Source organism: Marmota monax, unplaced genomic scaffold, assembly GCF_021218885.2.
Source record: "Marmota monax isolate L192 unplaced genomic scaffold, Marmota_monax_Labrador192_F-V1.1 WCK01_AAM20220418_F8-fsc00036, whole genome shotgun sequence".
NCBI classification, from domain to species: Eukaryota; Metazoa; Chordata; class Mammalia; order Rodentia; family Sciuridae; genus Marmota; species Marmota monax.
In genome coordinates this window covers 681121-699218 of record NW_026694491.1, presented here as the reverse complement: position 1 = coordinate 699218, position 18098 = coordinate 681121, and the positions used below count along the sequence as shown (strand labels likewise).

Here is an 18098-nt window from a genome sequence, read left to right as displayed (position 1 = left end):
AACAAAAATTTCTGAGTAGGGTGTATTCTCTCAAGAAATTCACAAAACAGTTGTAATAAACATTTTTTCCCACATGCCCCTTTTCTAAGATTTTGTACTCTTCTTTCCCCACACATGAGACTGAGTTCAGAGAGACCCAGCAGCCTCTAGTTTACATTTAAAGATCTGTCCCAAGGATCTTTGTTGCTTTAATTCCCAGTCTTTCCTACAGCCTGGCAGTTCAGGGTTTTGTTTTGTTTTAATTCTATAAGACACTTCTACAGTCTTATAAATTCATTTTTCTTTAAAGAACAAGCAAGCAATTCTTCCAAAGAAGGTCATTTTGGACATGGATCCTTTCTATCACAGAAGTGATAATAATATGGATTAGACTGCTAAACAAATAAGTATCTGTCAATCCCCAAAACCAAGAGTTAGGGAGACATTTTGATGGGTAATGGGGAACAGATAATGTAGGCACTCTGCTTAGACCTTTGTTCTGCTAATTAAATGTTACAAACTGTGACACTTAAGAACTATTCCTATGCAATCCCAAGGATAATATCAAAAAAAAGGACAAATACTATGCAATACTATGAAAAGGACATATTATTGATAAGAAAACAGGAATGTAAAAGTAGGAATCATGATCTTTTTAGATCTTTCTACATTAAGTACATCATTTTTAAAATCCACACCTGTTTAGTTCCATTCTTAAACAGTACAATTAAAATTCTGATCATCTTTCCACAGAGTACGTTTTGCAAAACCTAGAGAAGGAGAGTACTAACTAATACTACTGCCTGCTGTTTACCTTTTCTGGAATTTGGCATGAAAAGCTGAATGGTCTTTAAAAGTACAAAAGATAATTGTAATGAATTATTTCTGAAATGTTCTCAACTAATTTTTCCCACTTTTTGCAAATAATGATAGTATTTTTCAGCTATAGTAAATATTTACTAAAAAGCTTCCTGGAAGATTTATGCTCAGTTTTGTTTCTAGGAATTATAAATTTCTGGCAATAATTTAAAGTCTGGGAAATCCCCAGTATGGATTACTTACTGTCCTGGTTCATTTAGAGAAATAATCATTTTATAAGACCTATACAGATTTGCCATTTTTAAAACATATTTGGTCAACTGCCTGACAATGTTTATGTGACATTTTTAAAATCACAGTGGGAGTATCATATAATAAAATAATCTTACTTGATGAAATCCTTATGTCTATCAAATTCTGCAAACTCAACTTCTTCAGTGAATGACAGTTACTATCTCAAAGCTTTTATAACTTTTTCTGCATTATCATCATCTTACTGAAATTCTTGAGAGTGCACTTCACTGACAATTACAATAGAAACTAAAATAGTTAAAAATAAAGCAAAAACTATATAAAGATTTTCTGCCTCTTAGGCAAGCAGGAAGCTTACTACATGTCCACAAAAAAAGCTCAAAAAATGCAAAGGGTCCATACCCAAAAGACTTAAAATCAGCATACTACAGTAACACAGCATATCAACATTTATAGCAGCTCAATTCACAATAGTTAAACTGTGGAAGTAACCTAGATGCCCTTCAATAGATGAATGGATTAAAAACCTGTGGTATATATACAAAATGGAATATTACTCAGCATTAAAAGAGAATAAAATCATGGCATTTGCAGGTAAATGGATGGAGTTGGAGAATATCATGCTAAGCAAAGTAAGCCAATCCCAAAAAACCAAAGGCCAAATGTTCTCTCTGATAAGTGGATGCTGATCCACAATGGGGGGTGGGGGCATGGGAAGAATAGAGTAAATTTGGATTGGGCAAAGGGGAAGAAGGAAGGGGAGGAGGTAAGGGGATAGGTTAGATGGTGGAATGAGATGGACACCATTACCCTAGGTACATGTATGACTGCACAAATGGTGCAACTCTGCATCATGTACAACCAGAGAAATGAAAAATTGTACTCCATTTGTGTACAATGAAGTGAAATACATTCTGCTATCATGCATAACTAATTAGAAAAAAATATTGAGTTGAAATAAACCATTTCTCTTTTTAAAAAAATTGCAAAGAGCTGACCAGCCTGTCAAATTATCATTATCTCTCTTCTAACTGCAAAAGAAACAGTGTCAGAAGAACTGCCACACAGTACTCACTCTTTGGTCATAATCTCCATGTTACCTAAAATTCTTAACTCTCATGGGTTTATTTTCTTCCAATATAAGGTATATACATCACTGACTTGGAAAGAACATCAAGATCATCATCACAAAAAATAATAATAATGATAATACTATGCTACTTTCCTTCTCATTTCTTTTTCCATTCTTCCTTTTTACTTTCCTCATTTCCCTTTTCTTCATGAACAATTCAATCCCTAAAGTCATCAAGTTGGACAGAGAAAGGTAGTATCCACACCAGCAAAAAGAGGGAAATCACAGTGGCTCACAATGAAATGACAGAGACCAAGCCAGGATAGGAGGATGTCCATACTAGGGACAGCCTAGTATGGGATGGCAGAGCCGACTTAAATGAGAAGGCATCTCCATGGAGGGCTGGTAGGATATGAGAGGGCTTAAATAGGGTGTCTGTGTGGTGGCAGCAGAAGGGACCATCCTGACACAAGTATCAAAATTCAAACAGGGTGAGAGAATATCCTCATGCAAGAGTCAGTGATCCAGTGCAGAGGGTTGGAGACCAAGCAGGATGAAAAGGGTACACCCTGCAGATATAGGCCAGCACAGGAAGTCAGAGCCTGAGAAGCACAAAGAGAAATCTTTACATAACAACCTAGCTGGACATGGTGGCGTACACCAGTCATCTCAGCTGCTTAGGAGGCTGAGACAGGAGGATCACAAGTTCAAAGCCAGCCTCAACAACACTGAGGTACTCACCAACTCAATGATACCCTGTCTCTAAATAAAATACAATATAGGCTGGGGATATGACTTGGTATCAAGTATCCCTGAGTTCAATCCCAAGTACCAAAAAAAAAAAAAAAAAAAAAAAAAACACAACCTAGCATGGAGAGGTAGAACCTGAAGAGGGGAGAAGGTAGACATTAACAGATTGAGGAAGGGATGGCAGTGGAGAAAGAACTGGATACATACAGTGGCATTTTGCCAAATAAGCATATATACAAAAACATCAGAAGCCAGGATTGAAAAAGATAAAAGTTACAAATAGAATGAAGTCTATGTGTGGAGTTTGACTGGAATTAGATACCACTATAAACTCAAGGTTTTCAAGATAAACATAAATATGTGCATTTCTGTGTATGAATATCTACATATAGTAACTCCCTGGCTGACAGGACCTGGGAGAGGTGACACCCCAAAAGCCATGAACACACACAGTACCCAAATCTTAGCTTCTAATTATCATTTTCCAATAAAATGAATCATGTCACTTGAAGAAAGGGCTAGTTCCAGGACAGGGACAGGGAAAGATGTGTTCTGGGACATCTTAGGATGCTAAAAGCAAGTAAATGCTCAAAAAAGTCAATCTAGAAAGGGTCTTACTGACTACATTTAGGACAATTTAAATAACAAAATTAATGACAGTAATGTAATATAATCCATGCAATAAAATAAAAAGCCAAGGGGTACATACAAATATGAAAAAATAAAGTTTATAAGGAAAGGGATATTTACATAGTTTAAATTACCTCTTTACAAAATAGTTATTACCAAAGAAAAAAGAATAATTGTATATACGGAACCTTGACAACCACCGTTATAAGCAAGTTATTAAAATGAGCATTATCAGTAGAGGAACAAATCAAATAATGTGCCACCTGATAGGGAACAATGAAAAAAACACAACATCCCTCTGTGACAGTCCTGCCAAAGATGCATAACTTGAATCTAATCATGAGAAAACAGGGTCAAACCCAAATTGAGGAACATTTTACAAAGTAACTAGCTTACAGTATCCAAAAAGTGTCAAAAAAAGTGTCATAAAAGTAAAAGACTGAAAAACTAACAAGACTAAGGAAGTCTGATTATCATGCAATGCATGATTTTAAACTGAATCCCAATGAAAAACACTATTGAGACAACTAGCAAAAAGTAAATGGCACCTGAGGACAGGGATTGTGATATAATCAAGTAATTTACTGATTTTAGTAAATTGTATTGTGGCTATATAAGAGAATGTCCTTATTTACAGGATATATAGCCAGAATACTCTGGGGTAATCAGGTTAAGCAACTTACTCTCAAATGGTTCACAGAGGGGTGAGTTCTTTGAACTGTACTTCCAGTTTTTCCATTATATGTGATAATTTCAAAATTAAAAAATGTTAAATTAAAAAAATTGATAGTACACAGTTTTCCCTCCACCTATTAAGGAATTACTTAAACATGATTTGCAGTCAGAGTTAGAGCATGCACTGATGTACAGAAGTAGGTGGAAGCCCAATGTTGACACCAGACTGATTAAAAAAAAAAAAAAAAGTCAAACTTGTGAACTTTTGTGCCCTAGCAAAATTAACTATTACTATGTAGTTATTTATTTTATTAGGTAATTTTTATAAGGGCCTAGAAAAGAGTCTGTTTTTCTATCCTCCAAAACAATATCACCATGCTGAATATATAGTATATACCCGCCGAAATATCTGTCAATTAATGATTTAAAAAGAAAGAAAATATTCAGGATAGGCTTATTAGGAACCAATTAACCTAATGGATGATAACACAGCACAACTTTAATGGAATACAATCTCTTTCTCTCCAAATTAGTTTTGTGAGGAAAGCAGAAGAAACAAATGCTAAATATTTGGTCACCAGTATCTCTCCTAGAAGTAAGTAGAAAAAAACCAATCACTTACCTCTGGAATCAGATAACTAGCCAAACAATATCATGCCCTAATTGCCTGTACTCCTGCCTGTAGTCACTCCACTTAAAGTTTGGGTTAAAACAATGTACCTAAAGAAGTACAATGCAAATGTCCCAGAGTTTCCCATTAAATAAACACACTCATGAAATCTATAATTAGTACTTACTATTATGATTTCTGGGCCTTTTGGCTAAGATCAAGTGTAGTATGATTATGAATTATAATTGTGCATATATACTGACTGTTCTTTATGGCCATTAATGTCTAAGTAATAAGAATAAGTATTTTATTCCCTCCTACTCGACAAGCATTGCACTATTTCATTATAATTACTGTACTCCACCCTTATCCAGGGAGGATATGTTCCAAGACCCATGACAGATGCCTGAAACCTCAGATGGTACATATACTGTTTTTCTCCTCTATACATACATAACTATGATAAAGTTTGATTTATAAATTAAGTACAATAAGATTAACAACAGCAATAATATACTATAATAAAGTTATTTTAAACTTAAGAATTGTTTACTTATATCATTTTCCATTTAATATTTTCAGACCATGGTTGACAATGAGTAAATGAAACCATGCATGGGGAGACTACAATATCTATTATTTTTACCACTCTACTTAGAAATAAGGAGACTGAAGCTCAAAGAAGTTAAATAATTTGCCTAAAGCTAAATGTCCATTGCATTCAAACTCAAGACTCGGACATTACACATTCCATTCTGCTATTCCTTTCATTTACATCATTTACTGTTCTAAAAAGTGGAGATATAAGTCAGGATTAAATAAAATACAATATAGAAAACTTTTCATGAATGGAGTTATGAGTTTCAGGTTAAAGAAGCCAAAGAATACATCAGAACTACAAGAGAGAGAAAGGTATAACAAAGATAGAGGGACCTGGTTCCCTGGATTTTCTACAGAGCTTAATGCTAGAGTTGACAAACCCCCAAGTTAATCATGAGCTTAAAAATGAGTTAACTATGGATTCAGATTGATTGGCTTGAAAGATATGGATCATAAAATGAAGACTGTCTTTTCCTTTTTTGTGTAAGAAAGAAGAGGTGAGAAATAAACCCACACACTTGGGATGAACCCACCTCTGAAGACAACCGATGTTAGACAACATCAAGCACCCAAGAAATTTTTGGTAAAACAATCTGTTTTAAAATGAAAAGAACTCATAATGAAGTATTTTGAAGCATCTTTACCTAACTTATTTTTTTAACTCAATTCATTTTACTGTTCATTTTACTGTGCTATCATAAACAAGCTTAAAATTATGTGACAGCAGAAGGGCGCTTGCCTAGCAAGTGCAGAGTAATGGGACCAATCCTCAGCACCACATAAAATAAATAAATAAAATGAAGGTATTTAATTTATTATTTAAAAAATCAAAAAAATTTTGTAGAAAAAGTAATTTAATTATATACTGAAAATGTATTGGTATTTTCATACCTTAATCCAGGATATACACTGATCCTTGTGTAACCAGGCAGTAAAATAGCACATAAAAAAAGATACCTGGGATCAGAAATACCTAAATTTAAATCTTGAATATATTATTTACTGGCTCCATAACTTGGGCAAGTTATTCAATTTTTCTGATCTTTAACCCCATTTAAAAATGGTCTTGGTAATAAAGACCTTGAGGATTATTGTGAAGATTGGATATAAAGAAGTTAGCGTATTTGGGACGCACATACACCAGCAAATACTCCAAATCATATTCTATATTTCTATACATTATTATTGTATATACTGATCCTTCTGCCTAAAATATTCTTCTCTCATACTTGTCAGCCTAACAAATACCTACTCATCCTAAAAGTTCTCTAAAGTTTCCCCTAAGTACTCCTACCAGGTAGAATTAGAGGTGCCCTAGTGCTCCTATAACTTTGTGTGATACTTCCACTGCAGTATATATTACACTGTATTTTAACTCTTTGTTTATATAACTGTCCCATTGTCATTGTTGTCAGTTTCCTATAAAATTCTGATTGATTTGTTGATTAGTTGGATGTATTTGGTTGGCTGATAAGTTTCCTCTAAGTTTCCTCTAAGTATACCCTGGTATGCTGCAGGAAAAAAAAAATACACACACACACAAATGGCGGGGGGGGGTTAAGAAATAGTTAATCACTGTAATCTTTGCTTTCCCACACCCTTGATGATGTCTTCACAGTCAGTTTCTATCAGTCTCCAGAATGACAGACCACTCTGATGATTAACCAAAGCAAACCAATAGAAAACAACGCTGTGCTAGGCTACTCACTACTGGAGCTTACTAAGCCAAAGAACATCCCTGCATAATTCCTCTTGCTCGCCCAAACACACTCCCACTCACTCCAGTGTCTCCACACTAGCAGTAAAAGTCTACACAAAGCAGAGATAATTCTGTAAGTAAATATACTAGTTTTTTAGTATATTCAAAACTTAATATTATATTTAGCATATCTGTATGATACATAAGCCATTTCAAATGCAGATTAGTAACTAGAGGTATCAAACAAGAACCTCAAGTAGCTAAGAAACCTGTCTCGTAATAAAAAATAAAAAGAAATGAGAAGGTAGCTCAGCGTAAAGTGCCCTTGGGTTCAATCCCAGAACCAAAAAGTTGAAAAGTTAGTTCATAACCTAGATACTAAAGTCAACTTGCAACATGAATTTTTTTAATAAAAAGAAATAGGTTTAAAATAATTGAAATCTCAAACATCTGGGATGAAAGCTCTTACATAATGTTATTTCATAGCTTGTCACTTGTGATTATATAATAAATATAACAAATCTAAGGAATAACTTCTGGAAATAAGCATATGTTGATATATAAAATGAGTACATATAGATCTGATAAAAAGCTATAGGAATTTGGGCTGGGATTGTGGCTCAGCAGTAGAGCACTCGCCTAGCACGGGCGGGACCCGGGTTGGATATCACCATCACATAAAAATAAAGGCATTGTGTTGTGTCCATCTACAAAAAAGATTCTCATTCTCTCTCTCTCTCTCTCTCTCTCTCTCTCTCTCTCTCTCTTTCTCTCTCTCTCTCTTAAAAAAAATTTTAAAAAGTTATAGGAATTAAATAAGTAGCATTTTAAAAAGCCTCTCAATTATCAATATTATCAGTGCTATGTCCCTATCAATCCTTTCCTCTACAGCCTTATAAAAGGAAGGATAAATGCTCACTCCCTCTTGTAAACCAGATAAAAGCAACTCCATTAGAATGCTCTACTACCAAGTTTCATAAATGTACTATTTTGTTTGGCATAAGATTTTATTACCTCTTTAAGTTAAAATATTAAAAATACATCTTCCTAAAAGCTTTAGCAGTTGCACTTCCCTATGAATTAACTGACATCTGCCATAAGTAGTTTTTGGAGTAAAGACAGGAAAGAGGCCTGGTTCCATCAGGTTGGGGGGAAATAAATGTTGAGGTAAACATGAAACTAGAGATGTTGAAATCTAACTCTGTAGACCTCTCAACTTTCAAGGCTTATCTTGATATACTTCTCACTATACAATCCCTTCCAGCTCTAACAAATTTTGCTTCCTTTAGGAAAGAGCTGTCTCCAAAACTACAGCCAAAGTGAACATGTAGTAATTAGAAAAGACTTTTTTCTAGAAAAAGTGATTTGGATGGGAAAGTTAGAGGAAATGCAGTATGGGAACAAAAACATCAAGCAGGTAACAGGAAATGAGGTTGATTGTCTAGGCCCACAACCATCAGACAAGACTTGACCCACATTGATAAAAAAAAAATGGTAACCAATCTAAGAAGACTCTTTCATATCACTTAACTAGAAGTAATTAACTATGTTAAATACAGTTACTCTCACAACACAATTTGGATTCTATCTAAATAACTCTATAGCACAAATGAATCAAAGTTCTATATTAAAGTTAGATCCATGAAGACATGACATTTAATAAGCAAGCACTATCAATAAGTAACAGATTCAGAAGTCAACACTCTCTGGACACTATAAAAGAAACTGAAAAAATAAAAATTTATCTTTTGACCATCTTTTTTTTAATTTGTTCTAATTAGTTATATATGACAGTAGAATGCACTTTGCGCATCATACATAAATGGAGTATAACTTATCATTCTTCTAGTTATACATGATGTAGAATCACACCAGTCATGTAGTCATATATGCACATAGGGTAATAATGTCTGATTCATTCTACTTTCCTTCCTATTCCCATAACCTCCCTCCTCCCTTCACTCCTGTCTAATCCAAAGTTACTCTGTTATTCCCTAGCCCCACCTGCTTTATTGTGAATTAGCATCCAAATATCAGAGAAAACATTTGGCCTTTGGTTTTTTGGGATTGACTTATTTCACTTAGCATAATATTCTCCATTCTCCAGCTCCATCCATTTACCAGCAAATGCCATCATTTTGTTCTTCTTTTAAGTCTGAATAATATTCCATTGTGTATATATATCACATTTTCTTTATCTTATCTATCAAAGGGCACCTAGGTTGGTTCCATAATTTAACTATTGTGATCTGAGCTACTATAAACATTGATGTGGTTGTGTCACTGTAGGACACTGATTTTAAGTCCTTTGTATAACCGGAGGAGTTGGATAGCTGGGCCAAATGGTGTTTCCATTCCAAGTTTTCTGAGGAATCTTCATACCACTTTCCATATTGGTTGCATCAATTTGCAATCCCACTAGCAATGTATGAGTGTACCTTTTTCCCCCACATCCTCACCATCATTGTTATTTGTATTCTTGATAATTGGCACTCTGACTGGAGTGAGATGAAATCTTAGCGTAGTTCTGATTTGCATTTCTCTAATTGGCATAGATGTTAAACACGTTTTCATATATTAGTTAATCGACTGTATTTCTTCTTCTGTGAAGTGTTTGGTTCGTTAGCCCATTTATTGATTGGGTTTTGTTTTGTTTTTTGGTTTATGTGCTTTGAGTTCTTTATATATCCTAGAGATTAGTGTTCTGAAGTGCATAAAGATTTTCTCCCATTCCATAGGCTCTCCCTTCACATTACTGATTGTTTCCTTTGCTAAAAAGCTTTTTAGTTGAATTCATCTCATTTACTGATTCTTGATTTTACTTCTTGTGCTTTAGGAGTCTTGTTAAGAAAGTCAGATCCTAAGCCAACATGGTGAAGATTTGGGTAGACCATACTTTTTGATCCACCCTCAAAAACCAATTTCAAGCCTCACTCAGATTTAAAATTCATTGGGTTTTCAACTGGCATCATGTCTCTGGCCTCCTATAAGGTTTACCAGACATTGTCATCACACACACAAGAAAGAACTAGAAAACAGATGAGTATTCTGTATAAATTCTAGCTTTTTCAAATATAAAGTATTCTCTTATCAACATGAGTAATCAAAACTCACAGTATTTTAATTAACTAATACCATTCTGCAATATGTTCAAACCAGAAACCAAAGACACACTAAAATATATTAAATGTGAAATAACTTCAGGTTCCATAGGTTTAAATTAGTTTTTTTCTAACCCTTGATTTACATTACAGTCAGCTTCCATTTCTAGTTAAATACCCAGAAAGAATGTTCTATAATAGGTTTTTGGAGAAAGTTTTCCAAAATTACCTCAAATACATAATAAATTATTCAATATACAATGGAAGTAATCAAATTGTTTACTGTCACCTGTGAGGTTAAACTGCTAAAGGCAACAACAACACTGCTGAATATTGTACACTTCTGCCTTAAAGTCAGAGAGGACTTGCTCCACCATTCCATCCATGATAAGAAATCACTGAGACACACACATTAACAACTGTGCAATATAAAAATGAACAGGATGAGTACTAGTCACTGCCTAGCTGTCCTAATTCGCTGCGACATCCATCGCTCTCAGGGTATTGAAGAGGGAGTTTGAAAATCCTGCTTAGTAGAGAAAGAGGTCAACACCAAAATTCCCTCTCCTGGCTCCTTATTTCCCATGATGCAGCTGGCACTGTTCACTCTGGCAGACACAGCTCCCTGAACATAATAGTGCAATCACCGCTTCAAACATCATTACTATCTAAAATAGATAACCCACTTGCAACTTGACTATTTTTATAGACATAACATTTTCATGAGGCTTGACTGCTCTATTTGTGACTTATTCTGTTTAACCAATGCAGCTTCCCTAAAAGTAAATTTCTTATGTTAGAGTACCAATAACCACAACTGGCCAAATTATGAACATTACTATGCTTCCTGGTTGCTTCTTAGCTCCTTGTACTCAGCACCAAAAACTTCACGAGTGGAATCCTAAATCTGAAACATGTATAAGCTCTCTGGTCTATCTGCCTTTGGTGTCCCCACACACACTCTTCTTATTGATCTAACTATTTCACTCGTGTATCTTAAGAACTGGATCCTTTATGTTAAACAAGAATTTACTAAATATACATTATGTATTATTCAACTCTGGAGCATTAAAAAAAGCAAGTAACTATAAGGTATTAACAAACTTTTATTGCTTTATTAAAATACAAATAATTCTTAATACTACAGTCAGTTAAAAATGTACTATTTAAATGAGAATTATTTTTGCTTAGACTAAAAGGTAGCTATGACAAAGAGCAGTGCCACACACCTATAAGATAGTGACTGGGAAGGTGGAGGCAGGAGGATCACAAGTTCAAGGACAGCCTCAGCAATTTAGTGAGACCCTGTCTTAAAATAAAAAGGGCTGGCAATGTAATTCAGTGGGGGGCGATAATAATTTTGCAGCTGCCTCATAAAATATACAAGTTAAACAAAATGAAATTTTGTATATAATCTAGAGGATAAAAAACAGGGAGGCAACTCAATCTAAGTAAGTATCCAGATGAGTTCTGATGAGCTCATATTTCTTTAAGCATCAGAGTGGTAAGGGATATAACTGAAAAAAAAAACACAAAAGAGAAATAAATACTTTCCCAGGAAAAATGCTAAAGTCTATTTCAACTAAGTTTGAAAAACAGGGAGGTATGATAGTTCATAACATAACCTTAAGCTCCAACAGTATAAATTGTGGATGGTTTTAGACCACAGAAGAATATTCTCTTATATCTAACAGTGCCAACAATCTGATTCTTCCCAACTTTTATTTGGCTTTTGTCTTCCCTATTGAGAATTATTTTCAAACTACAAAGGATAAACAAATAAGGAGATTATTAAAAACTCCAAACAGAGATATCATAAGAGACACTTAGCTGCTTTAAATGTGTGTTAAAGATCTAGACCCAGAAGAATGAGATGCAAGAAGCTAAAAAGAATATTCATAAAAGCTAGGAATTATCAATGGCTCACTACCAAAAACAAGTTATAATAAACATCCTGATTTTGGTGGAACTTATACTATTAAAGCAATAGATCAAAGTATTGCCATAAACAGAACATGGCATGAATTTAAGAAAGGCAATAAACAAACTACCTCACTATATTCTCACAAGTATAATCAGAGAAGTAGCTGATAGTTCTATTAAGTGGCTCAAATGTAGGGAGAAATACTATGCATAAAGATTGATACTTTTAAATTTAAACTAAGATGAAGAGAGATTCATTGGGGATATATTATGGTGTGTTGTATACCACTTATAGAAAACATTAAATCTACAGATGATGCAGAGGAGACAAGTTAATATGCTGATAGACTTATTAGTTTAAAGATTTAGATATATTATAAAACAGGCTAAAACAAATAAGATGAAATGTAATACGAATAATTTAAGTTCAACCAATACTTTTACAAACACCAGGAGAGAGAATATGTCTTCGCAGGTCATTGAGTGGGGAAAAAAAATACCTGGAAGTTTTAATTGACTACATGCTCAGTGTAAACCCACACCATTTCATGGCTTAGAAAATCTTGACTTGTAGGTAGGTCTTAAATCATTAAGGAGGTAATAATTTCATTGTATCATGTTATAATAGCTGCCATTTTAACTGCATAATACATATTCATTGTAGAACATCTGAAATGCAGATAAGAAAAAGAAATTAAAGATTACCCACAATCCCACCAAAGATGAATATTATCTCCATTCTGGTGTTTTATCATCCCAGACTACTTTACACACATCATAAATGTTCACATACATTTTTTTTCTTATAAAAATAGGATCATACTCGGCTGAGGTTGTGGCTCAGTGGTGGGGGCTTGCCCAGCACATGCAACACCCTGGGTTCGATCCTCAGCACCACATATAAATAAATAAAATAAAGGTATTGTATCCAACTACAAATAAAAATATATTTTTTAAAAAAATAATATTATACTATGAATGCTCTTAATCCTTTTTTCTTTTTTTTAAATTCAACAGTATGTCCAGCCCTACTATTTTCTATACTGGTCAAATGGCATCCAGGGAATATTGTTCATTTCCTGCCACTATATTTTAAGAAGGTAATTCCCAAATTTAAGAATATGCAAAGAAGGGGCTGGGGTTGTAGCTCAGTGATACAGCACTTGCCTAGCACATGTAAGGCACTGAATTCGATTCTCAGCATCACATATAAATAAATAAATAATAAAGGTCTATTAACAACTAAAAACAATTTTTTAAAAAAAGAATATGCAAAGAAGGCCAAGAGTAGTGGAAAATATGAATATTTAAGGTCTTAACACCTAGGATATACTGTCACATAACAGGCAAGGAAAATGAGAATTCTTCCACAAATTAACTAAATACAGGCACCCAAAGAACTGTCCTGACAAATGAATTAGACTACTTCATATTGACCCAATACAAGTGCCGACTACTGGAAGCTACAGGAAAGTAAATGAATTTTTTAAATAATGAGAGCTATGGGAAAGAAATGGAATAGATCTAGTCACTGGGAGATTTAACAGGGTTAGAATAACTAATCAGAGTGTGATGTTATACAGGAAATTTCTGCACTGAGTGAGAAGTTGGATTAAAGGGCCATTTCTATTTGAAGATTCTATGATTCCAATGAAAAATTGACTTGGAAATTTACTTCCAGTCTAATATAAAGCAAATCTTTAGTAATTCAGGCTTTAGGAAATAGAATCAAACAATAAACGCCACCATTATATACAACTATAATGTACCAATAAAAAAAAGTAGAGGAAAAAATAGTCTCATGTGCTTTAAAGGTACTTGAGAATAACACTAATGATGAACACCTATGTGCTTAACATTTTTCATTTATTACTTTATACCACATTTAATCCTTACAATAACCCTATGTGACAGGTACTATTATTATCTCCACTGTAGAAAAGGATAGTGAGGATTAGAGAGGTTTTTTATGTTTACTTAAAAGCATTGTTACTTTTGCTGAAAATGACGGGGTCACCCAAGCATACCTGACTATCCGTCATACAGTTACCGCTCAGTTAGTACATAATAAGTAATTGAAAGCATCTTCAGCAAATTTCTCAGCTGGTAAACCCTTATAGGGCAGTCAACATTTTCTTAATTAGAAAAGAATTGATGATTTTTAAATTTAATTATTAGTAGCAAAAAAAATCTTCAGATTGGACTATCTAAATTGTCCATCTACCTTAAATTTTTGTGAATAAAAATAAATCCTGAATAAGATTTAAGATCTGTTAAAGGGGCTGGTAGCCGCACATGCCTAGTATGTGTGAGGCACTAGGTTTGATTCTCAGCACCACATATTAAAAAAATAAAGATCTATCAGCAACTAAAAAAAAATACATATATATATATATATATATATATATATATATATATATATGGTAAAGCAAATGTGAATCACTAAATTTCAAATCCTTGGCATTACTAATTAAATGATCTTGGGCAAGTTATTAATCTTCCTATCTCTTTAGTCCTCCATCTATAAAATTAGAATCAATTTCTTATGGTTGACATAAGAAATGAATAAGATGATACATGGAATTATTTAGCATAGGGTCTGACACTACTACTACACAAGTAATAAAGCAGGCAGAAAAAAGTGCCAAACCTATTCCACAATTCATTTCAAAATATTAAAATATTTCTAAGTGTCATTAGGCTAGTTGAGGAGGGGGGAGTCACATTTTCCATTATTCTATAGATATCTTTTTTTTAATTTCTCATTAATATTTCTTTTTTTAATTTTTATTGTTGGTTGTTCAAAACATTAGATATCTTTTTTTTAATATTTTATTTTTATGTGGTGCTGCTAGTGCCTCCCGCGTGCTAAGCAAGCACTTTACCACAACCCCAGTCCAATATCCTATATATTTCTAATGACAATAATCATAAAATAAGTGATAGCTAAGTAAAAAGTGTCTTGTTAGAAATTTTATTTTATTCAAAGGATCACCCAAAGAATTACAATTTCAATTCTGATTTTCTTTGAAGATGCTATTTTAGTTGTTTATTCAGGGTGAAACAGATAAATGCAAATTTAAATGTTATTAGTTTCTAATTTTACAACTTCATTCAAATTACTCAATGAACTTTTCTTTTAGTTTGTTTTCCATGTGCATTCCTGTTATAAAGCTACTGCTGCTACCTCTGACAAAACAAGCAAAAGAGAAAACCTACTATTTGAGATGTATACTGTTATTCACAATTTTGGCACTTTATTTGCTGTTTACCATCATTTAATAGTTGGTATTTTACTCCTAAACTTTGACATCTATTCTTTTTTTAAAAAAATGACCCAACTGGGAAAGGAGTGTTTGAAAGATATCTGCCTTTGAATTCTGTCACAGTCTTTTGAAAATACCATTTGCCTGGATGAAATTAACCGAAGTTCTCACTGTTCTCAAAGAATTCTTTAGTTGTTTTCAAAGAAACTGTTTTGAGAAACTTCTTTCAGCATTCAGGTCTAGCCATAATGATTTTTATAACTAATGTAACCCCTGAGATTTACATCACTTATAACTTAAAATTGTAACTAGATAAACTTTTTCAATAAATTACCAGTGACTAAAGGCAGTTATGAGAACTGTAGTCGGAAATATGCATACATGGGCTACTTGTTTTTTGAAAGCGAAAATTTATTTAAAAAGAGCTTACACACAAGTCATCATTTCTAAGACTTATTGAAAAATATATGGTATATTCATTATTCTGAGGTAACTGTCATTCCAATAAAATGTCACTGTCAATGAGTACATATGATAACATACGGGGCTTTTAAAACTCTCATCAAACTATTTTCCAACTAAATTTAATTCACTGTAATATGAACTTTTCATTTTCACTGTTAGCAGTATCGTAATTAATTGCACTGACCGCTACAACCTACAAGAACCCATGCAAAGAACACAATGTCATCACTCAAAAGTTTGTATGAAGCCCTGCCAAGAGTAAAAAGGAAGTTTTTAAAAACCAAGAAAATCACTTGGGATTTTTAAAAATTTTACAAGTTTAGTTGGATTGCTTAAGAGATGTTGTGAGGTGAAGATATGATAACTGATGTCTCCAAAAATACGCAGGACAAACTGAATAGCCATGATTTGAGAAATAAAATAAATTTCCTTGAATTTTATGCTATTCAGGAGTCCTCCCTCCCAGCTGAGTTCATTTGTCCATCAATTCAACTTTTAATAGTTTCTCAAATATGCAAATCAACTTTGCTATCTCTAAGGTACTGCCTGCTGAATAAAGACCTTGACATTTTTTTAAATGTCGTCTTAAAAAGATTCTCCAAGCAAGATTCGTCTCACCTACAACACCTTCACATTAAAAGGCCTCTAGTATATTCTACACATACTATCCCAATCCAGACCAAGCATCTTGCATCCTGAGATAATAACCAAGTTTATGTGGAGGTGATTAAAAGTATTGCTGGGGCTGCATAATCTGCCTCATCAAGTTTTACACACTTCCAGAGTTGACGACATCTCCTCAGGTTCACTTTCTTCATTTTGTGGGGGTCATAACCCCAGAGCACAGCAAATGCCTTCTGCAAGAGAAGGTAGCAGCAAACCGAGGCTGTGGCTTTCGGAGGATAATTGCATGCACGCAATAGCTTCTCTGTCAGTTTCATTTAAATAGACCAAAAAAAAAAAAAAAAAAAAAAAAAAAAAAAAAAGGAGGGGGGCTAGCTTGAAGCTGCAAATATATTTAAAAAAAAAAAAAAACAGTGATGGAAATCCGATTTTCTTCAAACCACACTGATACATACACAAGTTCTGCAACACAGCTCAGAAAAAAAAGTAGCTGGCTGACGCATTGATGGAAGGCTATTTTAAAATTACTCAAAGAATCTAAGGCATCAATCTGGGAGTCTCATGCCTCCTCTCCATACACACAGTCTGTTTTCCTACCTAATTTAAGAATGAAACGCTGGCAGCCACCAGGTGCAAAAACCGTGAGGAGGAGGATGTATCCATCACAATGTATAACGAGGGGTGCCATCCCCAGAGCTGGTGCCCGTCCTTACCTTAGCAGATTAGACAGGGGCAGGGGTCCGGATCCACCGCCCAGGATCCCTCCTTTCCTGCCAGACAGGAGTTTCTCCACCAGAGCCACATTTCCAGTGCGAGCAGCTTCCAGCAGCTCCTGGTCCTTCCCCATAGTCCCTCACCGACTCCCCCAGAGTCCTTTCCCTCCTCGGGTCCTCCTCCCAGCCCACCCCCACTCCCCGAAATCCAGGGCTCTCCCGCCCCACCCTAAAATAATGCAAGCGCTTCAGCCCGGAGATATCCCTGCAGCCCACGCCGAGAACACAACGCTCTCCTCTTCGGGGCGCAGCTTTTACAATGGGGACCAGACCATGTCCTGGAAGAGGGGCAGGCGGAGCTGGGAGCCGCGACGCGCCCCTACAGCCAGCCACTCCCCCGAATTTCCAAGGCCTGGTTCCCGCGGGTGGGGCGTGAAGGGCTAGGGGGTCGGGGGTGCTTTTGAGGAGCTGGAGGGGGTGGTAGGACTGAGGAGGAAGATGAGGACTGAGGCGGTCGGAGCAGCAGGAGGAGACTGTCCTCGCTGGAAGCGGAGCACAGCTAATGACCGCGGCGGCCCGCGAGCCCTCACGCCGGGCCCGGGTTCTCCTCAGCTTCCGCGCCGGCCGCCTCGGCCGTTACGCGGCAGCGGCGTCCGCGGCCCGCAGCGGGGAGGAGCGGAGCGCGGCGGCGGCGGCTCGCGTGGCCCTGGCCCGCGCCGAGGCAGGGCGGTGCGGGCGAGCCGCGGCGGGCGCGTGCCGAGGGCGGCGGCGGCGCCTCCCAGGCCTGCGTGCGGGGGGCGTGTGCGCGCGGGCAGGTGCGGCCCGCGGCGCGGCCCGAGGGGGCGGGGGCGGGGGCGGGGCGCCGGCGGGAGGCTCGCTCCCCCTTGGTGGGCGGGGAGCCTCCTCCTCCAGTCTCCTTG

General features: G+C 35.8%; 1 protein-coding gene across 11 annotated transcripts in view; it reads right to left on the bottom strand.

The window, feature by feature from the left end:
- The window catches only part of Anks1b (ankyrin repeat and sterile alpha motif domain containing 1B), a 1117917-nt gene extending 1100575 nt beyond the window's left edge, over window positions 1-17342 (bottom strand). For 10 of the 11 annotated variants that reach the window (XM_058571278.1, XM_058571279.1, XM_046419347.2 and 7 more), the window contains exon 1: window positions 17179-17342. In XM_058571278.1, coding sequence (XP_058427261.1) covers window positions 17179-17312 — 134 coding nt within the window. In that variant the 5' untranslated portion in view covers window positions 17313-17342. The remainder of the gene's footprint in view (window positions 1-17178) is intronic. The other variant, XM_058571272.1, reaches the window with a different exon arrangement.
- Window positions 17343-18098: the final 756 nt, after the last annotated feature.